This window comes from Scardinius erythrophthalmus (genome assembly GCF_964197995.2).
Source record: "Scardinius erythrophthalmus genome assembly, chromosome: 19".
In the NCBI taxonomy this organism is placed as follows: domain Eukaryota; kingdom Metazoa; phylum Chordata; class Actinopteri; order Cypriniformes; family Leuciscidae; genus Scardinius; species Scardinius erythrophthalmus.
In genome coordinates this window covers 18,688,899-18,715,606 of record NC_138239.1, presented here as the reverse complement: position 1 = coordinate 18,715,606, position 26,708 = coordinate 18,688,899, and the positions used below count along the sequence as shown (strand labels likewise).

Genomic DNA, 26,708 nt, shown 5'->3' with positions numbered 1-26,708 from the left:
CTCTCTCTCTTTCTCAGTATTGGCTGGTTACGGTTGCTGCATCATTGTTTGACTCACGTTTCTGATTTGGAGGCCATGATGGCCAGTGCTGCTGCTCCTACGGCAAACCTCCTGCAGACCTGCGCCGCCCTCCTCATGTCCCCGTACTGTGGCATGCACTCGCCCAACATCGAGGCGGTGCTGGTGAAGATCGGCCTCCAGTCCACACGCATAGGCCTCAAACTCATTGACATCTTGCTGCGTAACTGTGCTGCTTCTGGCACTGATTTGGCCAGTAAGACCCGCCCACTCGTTTCCATTAAGATTGTTTCTCCTCAATGCTTGACTGCTTTATCCCAATTGTAAACACTATCATGCTGATTATGTTTAGGCTAGTTTTGAGTACAGAAAAAACTATGTTGTCTTTTATATGATTTGACATCATGATTTAGTTGGGCTTTCCTTTTTATCTGATTGGTGGTTATGTTTTTTTATTGTAGATCTGAACAGTCCGCTGCTCTTCGGGAGGTTAAATGGCCTGTCGTCTGACTCAACCATAGACATCCTCTACCAGCTTGGCACTACTCAGGACCCCGGTACCAAAGACAGGTCTGTAATGGAGTTCATTACAGAGTCCAGAGTCATTCCTGCATGTTTATTCTCTATATCAGTGGGGCTGAAAAGCCCAGTATATATTTTTTTTATTTATTTATTTTTGAAGAATGGAGTACCATTTTAGAAGTCATGAGATGTTAAAATGTAAATAATAGTGGAAATATAAGATATTTGTTTACTATATATCTTTTTAAAATATGACTTAAAAATGTCATTATTTTTTATTGTAATTGATGTTTTGTCATAATGACAACTTAGTATCTCATTTTGAATGGTTTCATAATTGACCTTTATCTCATGATTTCCATTTAAGTCATGATTTTGACTTTTTATTTCATTTTCACGTTTTACGTCGTCATGATTTACTTTTTTTATATTTCATGTAGTGGCAATGGGCATCCATATATATATTCCACATTTCTGTATATTGACTTTTAAAATCTTCTAAAAGCTACTCTGTGTTATACTGTTACACTTGTACAGGATGAGTTCATACATACTTTTTTGTGGTTTCGGAAGTCTTCTGATGGCTATGTTGTGAATGTGTTGTAGGATCCAGGCTCTGCTACAGTGGGTGTATGACTCCTCCCGGGTTGCAGCCCTGAAACAGAGTTCTCCGTCAGGCTACGTGGGTCCGAATGCTGCGCCCTCACGGGAATACGGGTTGCTCATGCCGTCCCCGTCACACCTGCACTGTGTGGCGTCGGTCTTATGGCACAGTTATGAGCTGCCAGTGGACTACGACTTGCCCGGACTGCTCAACAGAGAGCTTTTCGAGTGAGTCCACACAGATAAACACGCATTCTTTTTGCGGTCTCGCAGTACAAATTGTTAAAGTAAAAGTTTTGGATGAATGTATGATCATGCCTAAGGTGTGTTTTGGCACTCTGCATTTGGAGAGGCTGAGAGTAGATATTCCGCTCTTACTTTCCCGCACTCTTCTATATTTCATCCTCACTTCAGGTATGAATACTTTATGCGTACCAAGTAGAGGAAAGTGAAACAACCTTTGCTTTGTACGTGGAGCAAATACAACTCTGACGGCCTTTAACACAAACAGTTGTGCATTAGTAAATCATGAGGTCGTTTTTGAACTATTAATTCAAGAGCTTCTTCTTTTTCTCCATCTCTCGCAGGTTGTTGTACAACTGGTCCATGTCTTTGCCCTCTAACTTGGTTTTAAAGAAGGCCGTGGATAGCTTGCTTTGTTCCATGTGCCATATCCACCCTAGTTACTTCTCTCTGCTCATGTCCTGGATGGGTATTGTGGCGCCCCCTGCTGCCCAGACAAATGCACAGTGCCGTATGGCCATGACGGACGATGGCAAGAAGCAACATGACTTAAACAGTGCCGCCTCCCTCACAGATGACTCCAAACATGCTCGTACTCCAGTAATCGTGCCCATCTCCCTCTCAGAGTGCCAGCTTGTGACCCTGGCAGCTGCATCCCAGTCTCCTGGTGCTATCCAGCAGCTGTTGGATTCCGGTCTGCCTTCCTTGCTGGTTCGCAGCTTAGCCGATCTTTGTTGCAACCTGTTGGTCAGCGCGGACCTTCCCTTGCCTGCAGGATTCTCCACACAGGCTGAAAGACGTCCATACGCACACAACCAACTCTCTTCATCCTCAGCAAACAGGCCGCCATTGTCTCCTGAGCTGGCAGCACCCGTATTGCGGTTTCTAACAGAAGTAGGAAACAGTCACACCATGAAGGACTGGCTGGGTGGGCCAGAAGTGAACCCGCTCTGGACAGCACTGTTGTTTCTCCTCTGCCACTCTAGTGCCAGTGGGGTCGCTAATGCCAATGCAAACACCAGCAGTAGCAGTATTTCTGGGCACGGTGCATCGGCCAGCACCTCACACGCCAGCGCCGCACCTCACATCTCAGGGGCGTCATACTCACTGGCGTCAACGAGCCGAAGCAGTGGACTCACCACCCAGCAGAGGACAGCCATTGAGAACGCCACAGTGGCTTTCTTCCTGCAATGCATCTCCTGCCATCCAAACAACCAAAGGCTCATGGCACAGGTGTGTTTAGGATGCTTTTTCGTTTTACATTTTTTATAAACGATGAATAAGAAGGTATTTTTTTAAAATAAATAATGAATAATTAATAATAAAAGGATTTTTTTCACATATTAAAGGGATAGTTCACTTTGAAATTAATTTTTGATATGTTTTAGCTTACCTTAAGGGCATCCAAGATGTAGGTGTCTTTGTTTCCGCAGTAGTTTCAATTTTGATATTTTTAGGTCAAACCGTTCTTGTCTGTCAGTCATATAATGCAGGTCGATGGTCACTGTCTCAAAACACAAGCACAGAGTCCAAATTAAAACAATTCCCCATCGTCCAAATGAAACAATTCCCCATCATAAGTACACATTGATGGCCTAAGACACGAAACGAGCGGTTTGTGTGAGAAAACGAACAGTATTTATATCGTTGTTATCTCTTGAAAACAGCACACGTCAAAATGATCTGACGGCACGGGCAGGTATAGATATATACATAGATGTCGCCTTGGCTACTGCAGTTCATTGGAACGAAACCGTAGCCAAGCGACATCTAGTGTATATATCTATGCGGGTATAGATGTATACACTAGATGTCGCCTTCGCTACTGCGGTTCATTGGAACGAAACCGTAGCCAAGGCAACATCTATGTATATATCTATACCCGCCCGCGCCGTCAGATCATTTGGACGTGTGCTGTTTTCAAGAGATAACAGCGATATAAATACTGTTCGTTTTCTCACACAAACCGCTCGTTTCGTGTCTTAGGCCATCAATGTGTACTTATGATGGGGAATTGTTTCATTTGGACGATGGGGAATTGTTTTAATTTGGACTCTGTGCTTGTGTTTTGAGACAGTGACCATCGACCTGCATTATATGACTGACAGACAAGAACGGTTTGACCTAAAAATATCAAAATTGAAACTACTGCGGAAACAAAGACACGTACATCTTGGATGCCCTTGAGGTAAGCTAAAACATATCAAAAATTAATTTCAAAGTGAACTATCCCTTTAAATAAATATCTACACACTATAAATTATATCTACTACTACACGTTGAATATATATTATATTTTATTTGAGCCCTGTTTGTACAAAATACCCAAAGCTGTGATACTTGGCTACTAGATATTTCTTGCATCATACACTTCGTACAATCAACTGAATACTTTTAGAAAGAGATTAGTGCACATTACATTGAACTGGATTTTTCTTTGTTTGTAAAGGTTCTGTGTGAGCTGTTCCAGTCAGCTCCTCAGCGAGGGAACGTTCCAGTCTCAGGAAACATCTCTGGATTTATACGTCGGCTTTTCCTACAACTCATGCTCGAAGACGAGAAAGTTACTGTCTTTCTTCAGTCCCCCTGCCCGGTAGGTATACATACACACACACACACACACACACACACACACACACACACACACACACACACACACAAAATGCCATAACATGTGCTTTGAAAATCCATCTAAGCTGAAACGTTGCTCTTTTGAGCCATTATTTTATTTTATATAGAAGTTGTTTTGCTTGGTTAGTCTGTTAAATGATTTATTACTGTTGCTGTAAAGCTCAGAAAAGCCTCTCCGCTTACAAGGAAAATTACCCTGACCTTTACATCATCTCAGAGGGATTTAAACCTCCACTGCTTCTGCGCTGCTGTTCTTTTCAAGGCTTACTGTGCTGTTGTTGTAGGTGACCACTAGGGGGCAGATTTATCCTCAAAACCTTGTCAGAAGTCCCCACTCCACACACATTGCCGGATGTTAGGAGTACTTGTACTAAGTTGTTTAGCTGGAGAAAATGGCTAGTTTAGTAGAAAATAAAGAGTAGTTTGTCCGAACAGTAGTGGAAGGGGCAAACAGAGTGTTTGGGAAAATCCTTTTTGCAATTCTGTTTGGTGCCGCTAGTGGCGAAGCAATTATACACTTCACCTTTAACATAATCTAAATGTTGGAGGACATAGCCAGCTCACCCCTTTGATGGCACATAGAGTTATGCCTCTTCTGCAGCTGCCAAACCGGAACGAAGCCAAATCGTAAAGACCCAAGATGTCTTTTTTTAGCTGGCGAGTCATTCACTCCGCTAAATTACTGTGGGATCATGTGCGTTTCAGATCAGATTAATCATCAGGCTTTCACAGACAGTCCCGACAGAGGGGCTCTTAAAAGTTAATGTTTACACATTAGATCAAGCCAGAGTGCTGATGATCCGGGGCGTCCTCTCAAAGGCAGGGACGTCATTTTTCAGACCTTTTTCACCCTTTCAGACGCACCTTCAACTCCATCTCCGAGTGGAATGAAGATGTCTGGAGTGTGGATCGCCCATTTGGAAAGGGGAAATCTTCAGAGATGCTTTTGTGGTTCTTTGTTTTAATGTCATGTCATATATTGATTTATTTTTCTTTTTATTTGACATTAGCAGGACTTCCAAATGCCATTGCTTTCAAATTCCTCGAGTTTGTTTTTCTCCATAGCTGTAGTGTTATAAAAGAAACTTTCATAATCAATATACTTAAACACTCCAATTATATTTAAAGCCATTTTACATTCTTGAAAGATACAGAGTTGTAAGACAAAAGAAAAGATGGATTCTTTGTTCACAGTGAAGAGAAATAAAGATCACTCACTTAAGATTAGCATGCAGATGTGACAGAAATGTAATATTTTTTTTAGTGATAAGCTGAGTCACCATGTCCCTTTTGGAAATTATTCTATAGGTCCATTTAATGAGAAATTCAATATCTCACCTAAAATATAACACCTACATGAATATAACACCTAAAGATCATCTTTATGCAAATTTCAGCAAATATGCTTGTCCATGTACTCATATATGAGTAATATAGTCACACACTATTAACTTGACCTGTTTCATTCTGTTTTTCTTTTTCTCTGCTTCAGCTGTATAAAGGACGCATTAATGCCACTAGTCATGTGATCCAGCACCCCATGTACGGAGCGGGGCACAAGTTCCGCAAACTGCATCTGCCCATCTCAACCACACTGTCTGAAGTATTGGACCGTGTCTCAGGTATGAAGACATTGTAATACAATACCGTTCAAAAGTTTAGGGTCAGTAAGATTTTATTTTTTATATACTATTTCATTCAGCAAGGATGCATTAAAGGGTTACTTCAGGATTTAGCATTAAGCTTTGTATTAGTAGAAAACCTGTAGTATTTTCGAATTACCATGCTTTCCACCTTCATATCCCCCTGAGACAAGAGATTTATGTATTTTTTGTCTGGAAAAAATCCTCCGATGACGCAAAAATCGTCATTTTGCGTCATCGGAGGATTTTCTGGACAGAGGCTAAAGACTACAGCCAGTAGAAGGCGTTGTTCCGCATGTTTTCAGCCCGCCCATACAGGGTGGGATCTCACTCAGAATGTACACAGTGTCAGCCGTCTTTCTTTGGAAGCTAAGCTAGCAGGCTCTTGTTCTGTGGAGAAAGCTGAATAATAGGAGAAAGCTGAGTAAGTAACCATCCTCCTTTTCCTGGACTTGTCCGGCGGGCGAGATCGTTCAAAATGTCCGGGATTCAGCTTTTGCTTTCTGCGGTCGCCATTCATTGTTTACATGCACACCTTTCAATCTAACTGAATTCATTCCGATTGGTGAATTTGAATGTAGTGTTTACATGAACGCTAAACAAGTGATCGGTTGATGTGCGTTTTACCATTGCTAAGAAAAATTCCCGCTCCTCCGTGAGAGATGCGAGACCCGGCGCGTCTCAGTAATGACGCTACCGGCCTCGCGCTGTTCTCCCGCGGCCGGCAGCCTCGTCCTGCTCGCCACAGTAAACATGATGAATGAATGGCGACTGTAGAACGCAAAAGCCGAATCCCGGACATTTTGGACGATCTCTAAATCCCTCGCAAACTCATCACGTAGGCTAGCTTTGTTGTTTACAACTGCGCACTCTTACCGGTAGGCGTGGCCTCCTAAGGAAGCGAAGCAAGTGCATTCTGGGAGTTGTTGTCTTTCATCCACATAAGCCAAAAATACATTTTCTGGCTTTTCTCAGTCTAGAAAGCTCCAAATTCAAAAATTTCTTCACATTTCTTCTACTTAAATGACCTATTTTAAATACACATTCATCTTCCCAGAGGTGAAGTATCCCTTTAAGTTGATCAAAAGTTGAAAAAAAATGTATCATTGTTTTTACAAAAATATTAACTGTTTTATCATTGATAATGAAAAATTTTTCTTGAGCACCAAATATAGTTTTTACTGTATCTTTGATCAAATAAATGCAGGCTTGGTGAGCATTAGAGACTTTTGACAAAAAAAATTGGAACACTCATTGCCCTTATTTGTTTCTTTAATCTTTATTACTGAATATTTAAAGACATTCATTTTGGAAAATATGTTCCAAGAATTGTAAAATTACACTGGTATCAGTTTCAAAATGTTGTATTTGTGCCATTCTACAAAAGCGGTCTACAAATCAGACACACACTGTGTACAGTTACATTAATACATCTTCACACTCTATACACCAGTTAAGCCGAAATAATAGAAATCGCATTTCCAGCAGTCTTCTTTTATATGCACTATGCAGTAGTCTATCAGATCTGTTAGATCCAGCTTTTGCCACATCTTCAGGCTTTCAAGGTCTAATGCACAAAGCATGTAGGGCTGGAACTGCCATGTGGCATGGTCATCAGCGTGTGTGTGTGTGTGTGTGTGTGTGTGTGTGTGTGTGTGTGTGTGTGATGAATGGCTTGTCCCCTGAGACCTTGAGCGTGGCAGATATAGTCTTCGGTTCTTTTGAGACACACAGTATGTAAGGTGTCCAGTCTTGGAGCCGTTCTCATACTTACGTCACTTCCACTGATGGAAGACCCTCACAGGAAGGCAAGCGCAGCATGTTGTTATCGTTATAGATTGGTGTATCTTCTCTGGCATATTACATCTTTACCATCAATAATTCATATTATCAGTTAAGCTGACATGTCATGTACATTGATGTATATGTCTCTAAAGGGAAATGTACTGCAGGCCAGTTGAAGAACATGCGCACACACACACACACACACACACACACACACACACACACACATGCGCACACACACACTATGAAATAACATTTAAAGATCTTGCATTTCTTTACCCTTCAGACACGCCCAGCATCACAGCCAAACTGATCAATGAACAGAAGGAGGATAAAGAGAAGAAAAACCATGAGGAAAAAGAAAAGATGAAGGCTGATAATGGTTTCCAAGACAACTACAGTGTCGTTGTTGCCTCAGGTACTGTTTAACTCTGTCTTCTCACTGATGTTGCCCAATCCTGGCATCCAGCTAACAACAACCTGAAATACCCTTGCAATCACCCAGAACACCCTTTCCACAACCTAAAACATCCTAGAAACCAGCTAACAACTGGAACACCCTAGAGATTGCATTAGGATGTGCTCAAAAATCACACACAACTCTTTAACACACTGGCTACACACTGGCGATTTTTGTGTAGGCAGGCAGTTACATTTTTTTGAAATGTAAAAAAAAAAAAAAAACATTTTTCTATTATGGCTGTTCCCTAAAGTTTAACAATATACACTGTTAACTCAAGTTAGCATTGTAGTTACTGAGATCTTTGATCTATAGTTTACCCATGTTGCATCTCATCTTCATTCTTTCTTTTTATTTTTCAGGTCTGAAGTCTCAGTCAAAGAGGGCCTTGTCCACTCCTCCCCGTCCCCCGTCTCGACGAGGACGTGTCCTCAGTGACAAGCTGGCAGCTTCCTCAGGAGTCGATCCATCTGCCAAAACCATTAGTGTGCCTGTCTTCCACCTCTGTCACAAACTTCTACCGGGTACAAACACACACTCTAGTTCTATCAAGTGCTCACATTCTGTCCGGTCCTCTCACCCACTCTGTACTCTTTTGCGTTCCTCCTCATCTCTCACCTTTCGCTCCTCCATACTGATTAGAATGATAGTAGAGGTCACCTCAGTGCCTGTCCCAGTCTGCCTGCCACTTCACCTCACTGCATTTATTCAGACATGCAGAGAGTTTGATGAATGTCAATTTCAAAGTTTCATTCTATCCCTCTCATCTCTCGTTGTCTCATCTTATCCTCTGTATAGAGCCTTCAGCACTTGGTGAGGCGTTTAATTTCTGATCCACTAACATCACCAAACAGAAAAAAATATATATATATTTTTGAACTCCACTCCCTCGCCTGCTGTTTGAAAAAACGACACACATCTGATTCTAACAAGGTTCTGATTTATCAAATGAGATCAACGTATCAACTTTTTAATAAACCTTTTCTCTCCAGGTCAACCATTGCCACCGGAGATGACCTTGGCCCAACTGCTGACACTGCTGTATGAGCGTAAACTTCCTCAGGGATACCGCTCCATTGACCTAACGGTCAAACTGGGGTCAAAGGTCATCTCAGACCCTGGCCTCTCCAAGACCGATTCCTTCAAAAGGCTCCGTACCGAGAAAGGTATACAGAAATCTCACATGCAAAGACATAAGCTTAAGAAAGAGTTTGTCACGGACAGTGTTGTTGTTGTTGTTGTTGTTAACTAAATCTATATATTAAAAAAAATCATTAATTTAAATTAAGCTGATAAATTATAAATATTACAATTTTAATGGAAAATGCTGAAATAAATTTATATTAAACTAATAAAATTAGTAAAACTAAACATAAATTAAAGCTAAATAGAAAAAAACCCTAAAACTAATAAATATAACAAAAACAACAAAATTACTAAAACTTTAAATAAATTTAAATGTAAACTGAAAACATAAAAAGAAAAGAAAATAAAAGTCTATAAACAATACTATAATGACACTTTTCACGAAATGATAAACTAGTGTTTGGCATCAAAACAGATATTACTTGATTCAATTAGATTCTGATTCACAAACTCAGTTTGATTTGATTCAGATTTATTTAGGTATGTTTCAGTTACAATTGTATCTCCATTTTTCTTGTCCATGAAAGAAATTCACTCTCTACTAATGCTATAACAGATGAACCTGCTCATAGGAATCAGACTACCCTGGTCGCACTATATGATTTTAATGCACTAAAAAGTACAGGCTCATACGATTTATTCATTTGAAACTCAATAGAATGTAATTTCTTGCCATTATTCTGTTCCTACCTTGGGCTGTGTTCCTACCCAAAATTCTTCTCAGTTTTTAGCTTCCCTCTCCCACATATCCCATTTTCTGCCAGCCCAGGGAAAAAAATAGCCTGATTGTCCACGTGTGTCTGTGCTTGCGTGTGCCCACACATTTCCCCCTTAGTGTCCTGCATCGTCAGATGTCAAATGATTTTCTTTGCTCTGTCAATGATGTGTTCATGCTCTCTGAGGGATACAAAAAAATGACAGCTGCCTCCCTACCCGGTAGCCAATACTCTTGATTGGTTCTGCCCTGTTGGAAAGAGCAAATATTCATACACACATACACAGAGTTCCTCCTCAAGCTGATGATGGTCAGCTCAGGTGAATCTGCTAACACAGGCAGAGTGCTGGATGTCAGCTGTGACAGGAAATTGTCCCGACAGCATCCTAATCGGGCACGACAAAACGTCAAGCAATGAATCTCTTCTTCTGTGCAATCTAAGGGTAGATTTACACGGTAACGATGTACTAAAAATGGAAAAGTTTTTCCTTTACAGACGACAAACGCTGTGTTGTGCATGCCAGCGAGGTCACTTTGTAAAGAAACACTACGCACCTATAGACTGAACACGTTATCTGACACGCATCCTATTTTCTCCCAGCTCTTAACGTTCATTGAAGTCTTTTTTAACTCATTTAAGATTGTGCTTACAAGGATACACGCCTTGCATATATTTATAAAATATAAATCTAGTTGAAAGTTTGTTGTATGCTGTTACATTCTAGTTGCAAATTGCAAATCCGATGTAGAGACAGTCCAGCAGTATTTTACTTTCAGAGAGTACAAAAAAAGCAGTTTGACATTGGAAAGTTGCCACGTTGTGCTTTGTTAGGACACTGTGTCAGGGTGTTATATGGGACTGAACCGTAAGCTCTGAAGGTGGAGATCTGGCACTATTTGTTTACTTCGCTCCGCTGGCTTTTCCGAGCACACTGTGTTCGTTTGTTTATTTGTTTGGCTCTGTAAGAAGTCTTGAAGCAGCCCGCGTTTGATGGCACCCGTTGAGTCTGGCATCAGATGTTTGCGGTTTAGTGATGGTGCCTGGGGGACTCACCTCACCCTCCGGCTAATTGGCCATCTTAGTCGAGTCGAATCACTGTTGGCGTACCCAACCCTGCTGCTTTTCATGCACTCTTTCATCTCGCACCCCTCCGTCGAGGCGCTGAAAGGATGCTCACCAGCCCAGGGATAATTCTCTCCTCTCTTCCTGGAGTCTGTCCATCTCTCAGTGGAGGAAGTGTGTGGAAGACACTCCAACCACAGGCTGTGTTCTGAACCCTTGCTGCCTGTTACTGTGATGTGCCATCAACCTGTTGCCAGTGAGTTTGCTCCTGGACACAGACTCCAGACTTCTGAGACTTTCAGATGTGCTACGAAACTAAGATCAAATATGCCCCATTGACTTCCTTACAGCAATTGTGGAGTAAGCGTATTTCACGTTCTGCTCTAAAGTGCAGCTTTTTTGTTTTTGTTTCTCCAGCAAGAGTTTTTGGCTTTGAGTTTTACATTCCTCCTCTTTTTACTGATCTCAACATCAAAGATACAAAATCTCTGATGAAAAACCAACTAACTGAAATATCAACTGTTTATCAACTGAAAAATTATCTTTTACCATCCCCTAGAGCTTAAATCAACGAGTAATCTGTAAATATTTGTTCTTTCTCAGTTTCACACTTTTTCTGTTGCCGGCCTTTTCAAAGACAGGACTGAGCAGACTTATATCCTCTCTGGGAAGTTGCATCTCTAAATACATCCCCTGGAAACCAGCACCTTTGCAAATACAGCTCAAACAAAAAATGCGAATTTGAAATTGAATACATTTTACTTTAGTGAATGTACATATTACATATATGAACATATGTACATATTATGATCTTGGGAACTGTAAAGCTTGTGTCCTGGTTTGTGAGTGAATTATTCTTTTCAGTCAGTTCTTTTCAGTGAATCACTTGAACCAGTTCAGAATCTTAATGATTTATTGGTCAATCGAATTAACTTAATAGTTTTTAAAAATCATCATCCAGTAATCATAAATGATTGGAGAGGTCATGGAAAAGTCATTGTGTGGGATGCCTGAAACTAAATTCCAGTTATTTTAACTGTAAAAAACAGTCAGTTATGCTGCTCAATGTAGGTATTTGTTATCATATTATTTAAATGTATTTATCATAATCATAAACGCAATGATTTGTTGCACAAATAGTTTTACAGTTTACTGCATTTTGTTATTCTTCTAGTTATTTACCTATAGCAGTTTATGAATCTGAAGTCTTGCACATTCACAGAAAATATCTTACTACTTTGCACAAAAATATTGATACAATGACCTAAAGTATTGATGCAGTATTGTATGAGAAAGATCACAATCTATCAATGTATGACCTGTCTTTTTGTCTCCTTGTTTGTTTTAGACATTTAAATGTCTTAAGTAGAGACATTTATGTCGGCTGTAAACTCCATAAAGCCGTGCAATGCTGTTTCATTACTATTCTGACTGTACATTCCCAAACGTTGAACAGCCAACATTTCCTGCAACTTTCTCCTCATTCTCTTGCATTGATCCTCAATCTCAGTAAAGGAAAACCCTGATTTACAGGAATAATCTGATTTATGAGAACAGATATGAGCTCTTGTGCAGTAATGCCCGGTTGGACATCATGGTTTATGATGTGAACAATTTAGGCCACTTTATTTACAGCTAGACGTTTTGAGAGTTTATTGGCGACAGATTGAATGATGCGTTTCCTTTCTGCTCTGTTCCTGTAGATCACTGTGAGATGCTAAGTGGCTGTCCGGACGATGAACCGATGACCCCGGGTGACGAGGGTTTGGATGCTGCGGTAGATGACACACTCCTGGAGACCAGCCCTATCCAGTCCCCCTTGCAGGTGTTCGCAGGTATGGGCGGCCTGGCCCTCATAGCAGAGAGACTTCCCATGCTGTACCCTGACGTCATCCAGCAGGTCAGTATCATATTCTACCATGTTGGTAATTTTTTGTAGTTTCACTCCATTTCTGCTTCATAAGCTTGTCCGGTGACCGTACACTCAGGTTAGTCAGCATTTCTGTTAATTTGCATGCCCGCTGAGCCTGTTCGTCCGGATCGTTCTGTGCAGGTCAGCGCCCCAGTGGTGCCGTCCACCACGCAGGAGAAACCCAAGGACAGCGATCAGTTCGAGTGGGTCACCATAGAGCAATCCGGGGAGCTCGTTTACGAGGCGCCCGAGACCATCGCAGCCGAACCGCCGCCCATCAAATCCTCCGTTCAGACCATGTCGCCCATCCCAGCCCATTCGCTGGCGGCATTCGGCCTGTTTCTGCGGCTGCCAGGATATGCTGAGGTTCTGTTGAAGGAGAGGAAGCACGCACAGTGTCTGCTCAGACTGGTGCTGGGTGTCACGGACGATGGAGAAGGAAGTAAGTACCGCTCAAGTACAGGAAGCACTACTTCTGAAATTTGTTTACAGTTTAGCATTCAATTTTGTTCATATAAAGTGAATCCAAGTTTTTGGGGAATAGATGCCTGTTTCATATTCAGTCTGTGTTCACATATCCATTAGCCCTGTATGTAAGTGTCTGTTCGAGAGAGAGATTATTGATTAAAACAGAGCAGACTGATACTGTATGGAACAATGTTTTAGATTCTCTCATCTGCAACCCCTGCTTATCTATGTCCGCCATCAACCGTTTAAGTCACTGTCTCAGAGACCTGTCAGACTCAGCCCTCATATTAAACAGGCTATGACTTAGTCTTCCATTCAGAAGTGAAGGGTTGGCAAGATTTTGTAATGTTTTTATAAGAAGATTCTTAAAGGGATAGTTCACTCAAAAATGAAAATTGTCTTAATTTACTCAACCTCGTGTTGTTTAAAACCTGTATGAGATTCTTTCTTCTGTTGAACACAAAAGATATTTTGAAGAATGTTGGTAACCAGACAGTTGACGGTAGTCATTGACTTCCATAGTAGGAAAATAAATACTAAGAACTTCTAACTTACTATGGAAGTAAATGGCTACCGTCAACTGTCTGGTTGTTGTGGAAGCCAAAACGAGTCTTGTGAGCTGGGTTTGCTAACGCTACCGATGCACCCTTGTGCTTCTCCACGTCACAGTTTATGTTCTGAGATAACACTGCAATCTAGTGGACGGATTTAAACTGAACACAATGCCACTCACACGAATCTTGGATGTAAACAAATAAATAAATATCGATACAGTATTTTTGAGAATCTATAGACCTTATGTGGCCCCGCCCCTTCTCAGCGCTGCGCTCGTTGTCTTTTGACTTCTGGTCTGTATTTTCACAGCGATCTTGTGTATTTATGAATGAACGGCTCGTTTTAACATTTTCCCGGTCTACTGACATTTGTTAAGACATCTGCTTTAAACATTACAATCCTCATGATAACTTCCGTTAACTTTACATTAAGTAAATCCACTTCGAAAGCTAATTACTCCTGGACAGCAATGTCATAGAAATATACAGAGCGACTGCAAAAACGGAAGTTCAAAGACAATATTCTAAAGATGGCGGCACCCTCGTTTCTTTGGCACATAAGGTCTATACAGTATCACCAAACATAATATAGCGATATTGACGTGTATTGATATTTTCTTACACCCTTATTGAGCACCTCAAATGAGAAATGTTTTTGGTCTGGTGCTTGTGAGTGACAGTAAACTGAGTTGCTAAGTAACTATGAAGAGCATTTCAGTATCACTTATGAGTGTCCATTTCACATGTTGCCTTAATTGGAAAAGTGCTGCAACTCATTAGGGTTTAGAATTGAGACACTGTGATCCGTCTTAATGGGATAGTTCACTCAAAAATGAAAATTATGTCATCAATTACTCACCCTCATGTTGTTCCAAACCCGTAAGACATTCGTTCATCTTCGGAACACACAAAAAAAAAAAAAATATATATATATATATATATATATATATATTAAAAAAAAATTCTTTATGAACTTTTTGAAGTGTCAAAGTGGTAGTTGTGTAGTTATCAATGGAGGGACAGAAATCTCTCAATTTCATTAAAAAGATCTTCATTTGTGTTCCGAAGATAAAGAAAATTCTCATGATGAACAACATGAGGGTGAGTAAATAATTACAGAATTTTTTATTTTGGGATAATTAACACTTTAAATCCTAACATAACCACCTCAGGCCTTTATAAAAAATGCTATTTGTTTAGAGAGGCTCTCCCATGTCCACACAAACCATCATCTGATAATCAAACTTCTCTAATGGCCGTTATACATTCATACCCTACAGGCAGATACACGCGCTACTTTGCATCTCCCCTATGGGAAGCATTGATTGGGTTACTGCGTGGCTGCTTAATTGATTGGTTTAATTGAGCCTGGATTGGCTGCCCACTGTGTATTTCTGTCAGTCTGGACTGTTGATTGGTGTATTATTGAGTGCTGTAGTTTAAAAGACACTTTTCTCATTCTCTCCATTCATCTTTCTTCCTCAAGGTCACATCCTGCAGTCTCCCTCTGCTAACGTTCTACCCACGTTGCCCTTTCACGTGCTCCGGTCCTTGTTTAGCTCGACTCCCCTCACCACAGATGATGGGCTGCTGTTAAGACGCATGGCTTTGGAGATTGGTGCCATTCACCTCATCTTGGCCTGCCTGTCTGCCCTCAGCCATCATGCTCCCCGAGTGCCCAGTGGCAGTGCCAATTCCAGTGAGGTCAGTGTTAACCCACACATCATTTATGTGTCATTCAATTCACAAAAATTCATGTTAAATTCACTCACAAAAAAGTCATGGTTGTGCCAGGGAATTTAAAGGGGTAGTTCACCCAAAAAAAAAATGATGTAGGACTTCTGTTCCTCCTTGAAAACAATTTTTTTTTAATGTAATTTATTAATTCTTCTTATTATCAATGTTGGAAACTGTTGTGCTGCTTAATACTTTTGCAGATTTTTTTTTTTAGGATTCTTTAATGAATAGAAATTTCAAAAGAACTGCATTTATTTGAAATAGAAATCTTTTGTGACATTCTAGTCTGAACTTAACTGTTCCTTCTGATTAATGTCTCCTTTCTGAATAAAAATAATCATTTATTTGAACAACAACAAAATCGTACTGACCCCAAACTCCTGAACGATAGTATAGTATGTGATCTTTTCCATATGTTTACAAAGATTGGTAACAGGAGCTTTAACATCTTCTTAAACCTTATGAGAGAAATAGCAATATCTAATTTGTGAATTAATCATTCTTTTGAGTTAAATATTTTCATTGACTCAGTTCACAGAACAGAGCTGAATAATTCATTCACAGTCTGACTGATCTGTTAAAATAATCTGGACTAAAGTTATAAGTGGACTTCAGAGAAAAATAAGATTATAAATTATGTAGCTTTTTAACTTTATTTAGTTAATTTGTGTGTGTGCAGTGGAAGGAAAAGACACTCCAGTAAAGACCTTAATGGAGATGTTTTTGTCTCTCAGACTGAGACGTGTCATTTTATTAATGACTGTGGTAGCCACTCTTTACAGACTGCTGAAGGGCTCTTTATTCAGAGCCCTTGCCTTAATGAGGTGTGTGTGTGTGTGTGTGTGTGTGTGTGTGAGAGGGAACATCCGCTCATTCAGGTGTAGTGTAGTCCCATTAAAAGAGAAGGTATAGAGAGAGGATTCGGATAGCTCTTTTACTCATTACATGATTATGTGGAGTCTCACTGGACTGAAATGAAAGTGTCTTCACAAAGGACAACTGCAGCACAATCATAATGAGAAAATAATGAAAAAAACAACCATCATCATCAGACCCCCAATACCAAAGCAAATGACTCATGAAAATCAATATTCTGCCCTTACAGACAGGTTTTATCAATTTTCAAAATTCCAATGTTTAAGAAAGCCGCATAAATGATAGTCGGGTCAGGGCGGTGTGTTTGTGTGGATTTACAGTTTGGTGAGGGGTGGGTTCAGGGTTGAGGATTTGAATGGTGGCCAGTGGCCTGTCAGAATCATAATGGGTGTCCTTGGGGCAGAAGAAGTATTGGCAGAGCAAATATTAAACCTGCTCGCTCTCAGACGAAGAAGAGCGCTGCAGTCAACATGCATTTATTCTGCTCTCTCTTTCGCTTTCCTATTTGTCCCTCCTTCTATGACTAAAGATCTTTTGAACAATCTATAAAATGCTCATCCAGGTTCAAGTTCAGCCTGCAACCATTTCCCTATTTTCCTCTGTTCCTGCGATCCAAAATAAAGTACAAACTATGTAATGACAGCTGCTTAGGGAAGTTTTTCATTGTAAGAAATTCAGTTTTTCTTTTTTACCACGCTACTAGCCTATTATTCAGATGATGCACAGCTTCTGACCTCATTGTTTCCTCTCATAATATTGTGACATGCTGTCAGTCTTTAGAGCAAGCAGTACATATCAGCAGGACGTCACATCTGGAACGATCAACATCAAACACCAGAGTGAGAAAGGTGTGTGTGGAAGAGAAAGTCTAGGAAACGCATCATTCCTTTCTTTCTGTCTCTCTCATTTGGAGGAAATCAGTACTGTTATTCAGCAAGCAGGCGTTAAATTGATCAAAAGTGACAGCAATGATACTGGAATGTTACAAAAGATTTCTATCTATTCAAAAAATCTATTCTTTTGAACTTTTTATTCAACAATCGTAAAAAATATATATCAAGGTTTCCACAAAAATATTAAGCAGCGCAACCGTTTGCTCTATCTGATTTGAAAAGGTTTAAACCACCCCTTACTATCCGAATGAAATTAATCGTATTTGGCCAAGTCATTCCGAATGACATGGTTACATGTGATTTTTTTTAATTTATTTTTTTATTCCGACTGTGCTACTAGTCTAATTACAACCGGATTATTGGGGTTCATGTAAACGCAGCTACTGATAATCTTAAGAAATGTTTCTTGAACATCAAATCAGCATATTACAATGATTTCTGAAGGATCATGCAACACTGAAAACTGGAGTTAGTGGCTGTTGAAAATAAGAATAAATGAAAAGGAATACATTATATTTTAAAATATACAAAATTGAAAACAGTTCATTTTTTTAGTTGGTTATTTTAAATTCTTGGTGAACATAAGATGTTCTTTTACATGTAAAAGTCTTAAAGATACAGTAGCATAAACTTCCCGTTTAATTTGCACTGTCAGAAACTATAAGTTTTAATGTAGAACTCAATTGTTGCTTTTTTGGTGAATGACACTGAGAGGATCAGAGAAAAGTATGAGTGACTTGCTTGTGTGTGAAACATGCAGTTGAGTTTGTGTTTGTTCTGCAGCCACAGGTCTCCAGCGGGCATGTTGGTGGTACCACAGAGGAACAGCAGCTGTACTGGGCCAAAGGAACAGGCTTTGGGACAGGCTCTACTGCATCAGGCTGGGATGTTGAGCAGGCTCTAACCAAACAACGTCTAGAGGAGGAGCACGTCACCTGCCTCTTACAGGTGTGTGTGGAAATAATACAAGTGAGATTTAGATTTTACACCTGTTTGGATGTGTGATGGTACATTCTGTGTCTCTGTCAGGTTTTGGCAAGCTATATCAACCCATCTGGCTGCATGGGATCTGGTGAGACCCTCTCAGGAGAAGTCAGAGGTCACAGCAGCTCACTGCTGCCATCTGTCCTGCAGGAACTGCTCAGCCAGTCCTGTCTTATTCCCGCCATGTCTTCATACTTGCGCAATGACTCAGGTAGGACATGTTGCCACACTTGGGATGTGCTCTGTGCTTTACTGTTTGCAAAGTGAAACTGAACACAGCTTTTAAGGTGGTTGAAGAAGATTTTGTACATGACTGAGTTACATTTGTGTGTGCCTGAGAGAAAGACGTGTTATACGTTCCACCTTATGCCTTGTTGTGTATGGAGACAGCAGGTGGAGCTCCTGTCTCTGCTGAATGATCTCTCTCCCTGCCTTTTTCTGTTTGTTTTTTGTTTTTTGTTTGTTTTTTCAGAAGTTAAAGGGATAGTCTAACCATTTACTCATCCTCATGTTATTCCAAACCTGTGTTTTGTATTAATTTTTACATACTGGGGCTGTTGAGCCCCCAAACTAAAGAAAAGCACCAAAGTATCATTAAAGTAGTTCACATTACTTTTTTTCTATTCTAAGAATTTTAAAGCCATATGATAGCTTTGTCTTAGGGGGCTTTCACACCTGAGCATTTGTTTCGGAACCTGGTGAGTTTTCATCCTTGGTTCGGTTCGATTGAACACGGCAATTATGCTCGGATCCGCACCAAAACATTTATGCTCCATTTCTCGGATCTGATTGCAAACGAACAGTCTGCTTGATGTGTGAAGGCAATCCAACCCAACAGACCAACGATCCAAATGGTATTATAATTCATATAGGGAAGTGTTCTATAAAAATATCAGTAGTGTTTGATTCTGTGAGTGAGCACACCTCTTCATCATAAAATGTTGTGTAATTGCATTTCTCCGTAGGAGAATGCTGTCCTGATGAAGCCTTGATTCCTGCTCTAGCTGCATTATAACATTTGTATAGTGTATGCGTGTGTCTTGTCACTGTTAACCTCTAGACAGCGCTGGGAGATCCAGAGAGAGCGTTTGAATTTGCTGCAGTATTAATAGGAATGTAGTATATCATTTTAACAGTGGGAATGACAGCTACATTCATATAGTGTTTGCGTGTATCTCGACAGTTACAAATAAAGCCACAATAAGCTCATGGAGCGAACTTGTCAACCTTCTTGATGGATGATGCAGAGGAAACTGACCAATAAGAGGACAGTTGTACTTGCATGTGACTTTCATAAACACATTTTGGTACGCTTTGAAAGGTTGCCTTGTGAAAGAGCGAACGGAACCAAGAAAATGCAACATTGTAACAAATTAAATCCCTGTTTTGGAACAAAACAACTGTCTAAAAGTGTGAAAATGCCCTGAGAAACAGACTAAAATTTATATTTATTCACTCCTTGCCAATGCTTGGCATGTTCTTGAAAGAAGTAGCGAGAGAAGTAGCGATATCCGATTCATGACTGAATCATTCATTTAAATTAAATATTTTCAATGAATCAGTTTTGTGAACTGGATCAACAGTGTGAATGATTCTTTCATAAATCGAACTGATTAGGTTCTCGAGTTCAACTCACTGACTCAATGATTCGGTTGCGACAGTTTAACAGCCGAATGGAGGGGTGAGAATGTCTGTGCATCACATTTAATGTGATGTGTTTATCACATTAAATGCTGGAATACACTACATTACTCAAGACTACAAATCGAGGCAAAAATCTGGGCGTTCAACGCTAGTTGTCAGAAGTCAGAGCTGGTCTTCAGATTTAAGTAGTTGGAGTTGACAGATTTCATGGAAAATTGCATAGTGTATGATGGGCACAGACTGTTTTATATTCAAAGCTGATTTTAGAACGTACATTTAGCAATTTGGCGCATGTTTCTATGTGAGTTTATCAGTTTTGTAGTGTATGATGTGTAGTGTCAGCAAGTATATGATCTGTTCAGGTTTTCAAAAATGTGTAGTGTACTCCAGCTTGAATACAGAACACAGGTGTATTGACTAAGGATGTGTGAGACTAGTCAATTAAATGAATACCCTGAGATGAATAATGTAAAAAAAAAAAAAAAACATTAGAATATTTCTGCCTCAATACCATGGTTACAGTTAGTGTTACTACATTAAATCCATGGTGAATGTTGGTGATTTGTGGACTGAAAAGCCTTCTATAATTTCATTCATGGCACAATCATGTTTTTCCTGGTTTCCATGTCAGCGCTGTTTGATCTGATATGTGTGGTTTATAACAGAATTCTGCGCTGAATTTGAATGTTTCCAACTAGATCTCGCTGCGTTATTAATCTTCCGACTAATTCAAATGCTTTCTCACTGGATCTCCCAGTGGTGTGAAGTAACGGTGTTGCGTGATCAGCCCGCGAGTAAACCTGTTCTGAGCTTGCGCTGCGTTGTCTATTATTGGTTTTATTATTAATTATTAATTTTTTTCATATATAACAGAAATGGCAACTCTTTTCAGTTGGGCAACCTTGCAAAATTTCCATTTAAACGTTAATGAAGTTAGTCGTTGCGCACATCCCTAGTATTGACTCGCACAGCATTGTTTTGTGTCCTTTTTGAAGCTTCAAAGTTCCAGTCCCATTCATTCGAATGGAAAAGAGTGACCAGTACAATATTTTAAAAAGTTTTATATTCCACCGAGTAATGAAAGTCATATAGGTTTACTAAAATTACTGCTCCAACTGAAGCTCTACAGAACTAGTCATTGTGTGACTACAGTATTTGTTTGGGCACACAAAACATTTATTTATTTATTTATTTATTCATTCATTAATTCAAGATGTTCAGTTTTTTTTTTTGCAGTTCGCTTGTAGTCCTGTGGTTTAAGAATTTTCAAATCTAGGCAAAATATTGCTGGTAGTTTCTCAATTAATATGAACTCGTAAAACTGAGTATTTCCTTTGTATTAAGAGTCATGAACAAACACTACTTTGTTGCTTTATAGAACCAGACAGTGGTGTGTGAGCGTGCACTGTGAGTGTTTATTTCTTTCCGGCTTTAATTAAATAAGCGCCGATAAAACGATGAGTGTAGTAATTAGCTCCAGATATCAGCTGGAGGTTTCAACCCTACACTGGCATGGTGTGTGTGACTCAAATCAACAAGAACATCACACACACACACACAAACGTTAGCTCTCTAAACACGCACAACCAGCAGGGGGAGCAGCAGTTGGCTATTCTCATGAACAACTGAGCCAATAAAAGATTGCGAGAGAGAAACACGCACACAAAGAGTGTTTGTTTTGTGCCCTGAGATCCTTGTGAGAGTGAAAACAGGAAATGAGTCTCTCAGATCACCCCTGCTGTAATAACATCCCATCCACCTGATGAACGGGAGGGAGAAGAGATGAACTGCTGCTTCCAAAAAGCTTTAAGAAACAGCCAAGGGGCAAATAACAAAGAGTACAATATTACAGTATAGAGCTCTTTCTGTATGTGGACGGCCACAAGCACACAATTTTCATTGAGGATGTAAGGTCTGGTCTGATGCACACAGGTTCCAGCAGTCTGTGCAAACTCCTTTTCTCTTGCTCCCCATCCGCCACGTTCATTTAATACCTTCTCTCAAAGATTATTAAGCTTTCTTTCCCCAGAGGTATTGTCAAACCTGCGTCTTTTCCCGACTCACATCACTTCATCTGCATATTTTTACATAACCTTCTGCTAATCTGATGGTCACACTGTTGATAAATATAACAAAAAAAGTTTGACTCTGCTTCTCGGCTGAAAAATTCAAGAATTATTACATTAAGATTTTGAGAGTACACTATTGTACACTATTACAATTGGGCAGGGGTGTTCAGAAGTGCAGTTTTGTAATTGTGTGAAATGGACCCTTTTCACTTGGGTTTGGAACTTCAAAGTAAAGAAGAACAGCATAAACTATTTAAGAAAACTTATTTTTTATCAACCAGAAGAGAAGGTGCCAGATTTGTTGCTCTGTCTCAACTGTTTGAAGGTGATTGAAGGGTATATTAGGGATGCACGATATACTGTTATCATATCAGTTATGAACTGATATTAGGGATGTTTTTAATTGATTTTCATTGGTCTATATTGAATACACACTCCTGTTCAGAAGGTTCGGGTCAGTTAGATACATTTTTAAAGAAATTAATACTTTTATTCAGCAAGGATGCATTAAATTGATCAAAGGTGACAGTTAAGACATTTATAATTTTACAAAAGATTTCTATTTCAAATCAATGCTGTTCTTCTGAACTTTCTATTCATCAAAGAATCCTGGACTTTTTTTTATCATGTTTCATCAAAAATATTAAGCAGCACAATTGTTTTCAACATTGATTCACTGTGCAGTATCGACAGATTTTTGATTATAACAGGAGATTTCTCTCAGTCAGTGAGCTTGCGCTGTGGCTGAACTGAAACGATATCAGCATTGATTATAAAGGAAACGCTTTTACTGATATAACCCGTTCATAAATTTAAAAAAAGAAGAAAAAAAAGTGTTTTTTTCACACACTGCAAGAGTCTGGGGAGTGGCAACCAAATTAAAATGAGGGATTTAATCTGAAACTTTGTTTGACAACAGACGCAACAAAAAAATCTGATATGTCAAAATAGATCTAGGCATTTAGTTTTAAAGTATAAAAAGTGATTTAGTATTTTAAACAATTCATTTTGTTAGTTTTTTACATTTATTATTTAATTTGACAAACTAGTATAGAATTTTTAAATCAGAAAAATATTGGGTATTGGCCATAACATGAAAATATCACCCAGAATTTTAATCTTGGTGCATTCCTAGTATGCATCTATTCATTTAGAATGGTAGCTGACAAAAGAAACAAGAAAATAATACTACAGTCCTGGTATTATCAGTTTGTGTACAAAAGATCAAGCTTTTTTGTTAATGCAGCTCTATATGACATGCATTTCCTCTTCTATGTTGTTTATTTCCATTTACTTCATATCCCTGTAATAAAAATAGCTTGCAGGGGACTATCACACTCACCTACACATGGCACATATGCTAAGGCTTGTGTATTGTTAGCATGTGTTTGTGAGAAACAGGGCTGATGTGGTGCACTCATTTTGTAGGGTGGGTTTTCTCGTTCCTCTTTTCTCCCACCCGCTCAATATGGCTCCCTTTTCACTCCAACACTTTATATTTATCTCCTCACCCATGCTTTGTTTCAAAATCTAGTGCTCTGCCTACAGAGACTTTTTAAGGCATCATTGGTGTGCTGTAAGTATTGTAAAAGTATTTTGTGTGTGCGCACGCATGTATCTGTGTTGATGCGATGGCCTGTGAAGAGCAGAGATGTGAAAAAAGCATTTGTGATTCATATGTCTTTGACCACTGTGTCACGTGTAACCTCACGTGGGCGGCTTGCTCAGGATGTTGACCCCAGGGCATACACACACACCCCCTGCATTACGCCTGCAAGCTGTATCTAAACTGAATCATAAGTTCCTTATTCATTTGTGTGTGTCAGGAGTCCATGTCCATCAAAATGATGGAAGTGCTTTATTTATGGTTTGATTAAGCTCTTAGGATTGGCAAATGTGGCTATACTAGGCGCCTTTTGCAGGTGTAGAGGGTTTAATTTAATCTGAGAGGATTTACACAGAGTAAACCCTCTATATCAGCTTCCCTCTACAATCAAAGCATGTATATATGCACAATTAAAATTGAGCTACAATTATCGCTCTGTCCAAGTTTACATGAAATAATGAACACTTGAATGTTTGAAGGATTAAATACATATCACATCTGTCTTTTGGTGAAAATCTTGTTATTCTTACTAACCTGGCTCAAATGAAGAAAAAAAAAACTCAATAGTTCAGTATCAGTCAGATTAAAGCTTTTACATTATATTTTTTGAAAAGACCAATTGTTTTAGTTCCGATTGAAATTGAACTTTAAAGTTCATGTAAAGTTCCATGACTTACTGACATAAGAGCTGGTTTAGAGAGTTTACACTGATCCGAGAGCTGGTGTAAAGTTTTCACGCTGATCTGAGTGCAGGTAGAGAGGTTTTACGCTGGTCTGAGAGCTGGTTTACACAGAGCCATTGTAATGGGGATTTGTATTTGATGATAAGCCCTGCAGGTACATGCTGATTTACAGCACAGGCCTTTATTACAGCAGTGCCCTGTGGCTTTGGAATTTATTGAGGGACCTGAGACTAAGCGTAAAGCCCTGCTAACATTTCCACAGGCAGATTTTTCTGAGCACATTTCAGTGTGACACATTGTAGCACACTGAGATAGAGGGCAAACACACGCACACACAGCAACTTAATCATTTTCTCGCAAAAAAAGAAAAAATTCAATCACGTGCTCACATTTTCAGCCGTATTTGAATTGGTTGGGAGAGTGTGTGCAAGTCGGAGGCTGTTTAGAGCGCATTCTGAAGCCTCATTCTCATGCATGAAGCCTCCCATCAGCCATTTCTACCTCTCTCTATCGCATGTGACATGAAAATTGACCTCTGCGATCTCAGAAGGCTTAAAATGACCTCCATCACCACTGGGACAAACAGATGAAAATAGAGGATTAATACCTAGTAACCATCTCTGCCTCAACCTCCTCCTCTCTCTGTTTTCTCTCTGTAGCTTTTTCGCAACTGTTTGTTGTTTCACCTGCCTCTCCTTATGGTGCGCTGAGCTCTACTAACACTCAAAAATCCAAATGCATGACTCACACTCATAGACGTGCAAGGGCAGCATATACGTGATTGGTCTACTCTGATCTTCTCGAAACAGGACCATTTAGTATAGCTAAAACATAAAGCATTTTTCCCACTCATGCATGTCATTGACAACATCCCGATTCATAGAATATCATTTTATTGATCAGATTCCCTATGGCACAGTACATCTAGTATGTAATCATGTATTGATACAAAAGTGTTTTCCTTTGCACTGAAACAACGTGTCTGACACCGCACTCAAATCAGAGAGAAAACACACACTCATATTTGTTTGTTTATCTTCCCTCAACCAGTCAGAGGATCTGTAGTGAAAAAGTGTCCATATGTCACCAAACAGCCTGTCCCCATAAGGTTCAGCATTTCGAACCTGCAGATGGGTCTCGAAGTGTCTCATTCTTTCTTTTGTTCTTAATAGAAAAATATTTTATAATTCCAATGTTTCCATTTTATTGCAGAATTCTTTCTATTGGTGGATGAGTTCGGAGGGAGTTGTTCTGTTGCCCTATTACGTTCTTGTGTTTGACCAATAGGGTCTTTCTGCATACCTGTGTCCTTGTAATCGAAAGTAGGCAGTGCTCAATGTAATTCCCATAGCCAGGTAAACGAAAGGTCTCTTGGGCCATGACTGGTCTCGCAAGGGTACGAATCTGTCGTATCGAAGAATTGTTCTCTGTGTGTCCATAGACCTGTGTTAAGCTGATGTCCATTGCATTGATATATATCCGCCAGGGGTCAGAGGTCAAGAATAAGGGTCACTCTCCCCGTCCCGAGCAGCCCAGTGTCATCTTCCACGTTGTCCTCTTTGAGACGTCAACCCTGCTGTCATATCTCTGTTGGACCCCGCCTCTCACCTCCACCTGCTTTCAACCCGCGTGGATCCGTCTCACAGAGTGGTGTAAATGTAAACAAACACTATGACGAAGAGGTTTAAGAAGGTGCCAATGATCCCCAGCAGGGCCAAGATGGACTCCTCTCGCTCCTCTTTTCCCTCTAGCGCCCGGACCTCCTCTATACTGACGGTGGTCGTTCCCATTCTGACCCCCCCACCTCTGTCTCCAGGGTGTTTATCTGTGGAGAAACAGGAGAGCAATGTGAGAAAAACAATCAACAAGATGTGGAAGCCTCTTTCCGTTCCTTCATGTGGCCCATCCGCACCTTACGTTTTCAGACGGCCACCAGAAGCACCCATCCAGAAGCCAGACCGAACGCCCAGTGGAGCGGCACAGAGGGTGAGATTTCTCTCTCCACTGATTGCCCAGCTGCGAGTGTGGCGTAATGAACACAAAAGAGGATGTCTCCCCCCACCTCTGTGATGGATTTCCCCCTCAGAAAATGATATTTCCCTGCGGAGATGCTACAACAGGGCGACTCTCGGCAGCTGAGATGATTTACTGTACATTTAAACCGTCTCACTTGCTGTTTGCCTCTGCCAAGCACACTAAACGATAGCTCTTTCTCATTCCGTCTTTTCTTAATGGTATAGCATGGTGCCACATTCATTGGAGCACACATAGAAGCGTATACGTCCAGGTTCTTACAACTAGGTACCAGAACATCAACCCCGATAAGCAGCTTGGGGCCAAACATACAGCTCGGCGAAGTGGACAATAAAGCAGTTGGACAGACTGATATAAACGGTGGAGAGAGAGCAAGACGATAAACATAGAAAGTGTAGAAAGAAAACAGAGTCTTACCC

General features: G+C 40.1%; 1 protein-coding gene across 9 annotated transcripts in view; it reads left to right on the top strand.

Annotated features, from left to right (window-relative positions):
* The window catches only part of birc6 (baculoviral IAP repeat containing 6), a 101,303-nt gene that overhangs the window by 43,789 nt on the left and 30,806 nt on the right, over positions 1-26,708 (top strand). For all 9 annotated transcript variants that reach the window (XM_081347621.1, XM_081347620.1, XM_081347619.1 and 6 more), the window contains 14 exons: positions 18-274; positions 480-588; positions 1,147-1,371; positions 1,731-2,619; positions 3,836-3,979; positions 5,510-5,639; positions 7,732-7,863; positions 8,268-8,429; positions 8,898-9,071; positions 12,533-12,729; positions 12,883-13,183; positions 15,250-15,467; positions 18,053-18,217; positions 18,299-18,464. In XM_081347621.1, coding sequence (XP_081203747.1) covers positions 18-274; positions 480-588; positions 1,147-1,371; positions 1,731-2,619; positions 3,836-3,979; positions 5,510-5,639; positions 7,732-7,863; positions 8,268-8,429; positions 8,898-9,071; positions 12,533-12,729; positions 12,883-13,183; positions 15,250-15,467; positions 18,053-18,217; positions 18,299-18,464 — 3,269 coding nt within the window. The remainder of the gene's footprint in view (positions 1-17; positions 275-479; positions 589-1,146; positions 1,372-1,730; positions 2,620-3,835; positions 3,980-5,509; positions 5,640-7,731; positions 7,864-8,267; positions 8,430-8,897; positions 9,072-12,532; positions 12,730-12,882; positions 13,184-15,249; positions 15,468-18,052; positions 18,218-18,298; positions 18,465-26,708) is intronic.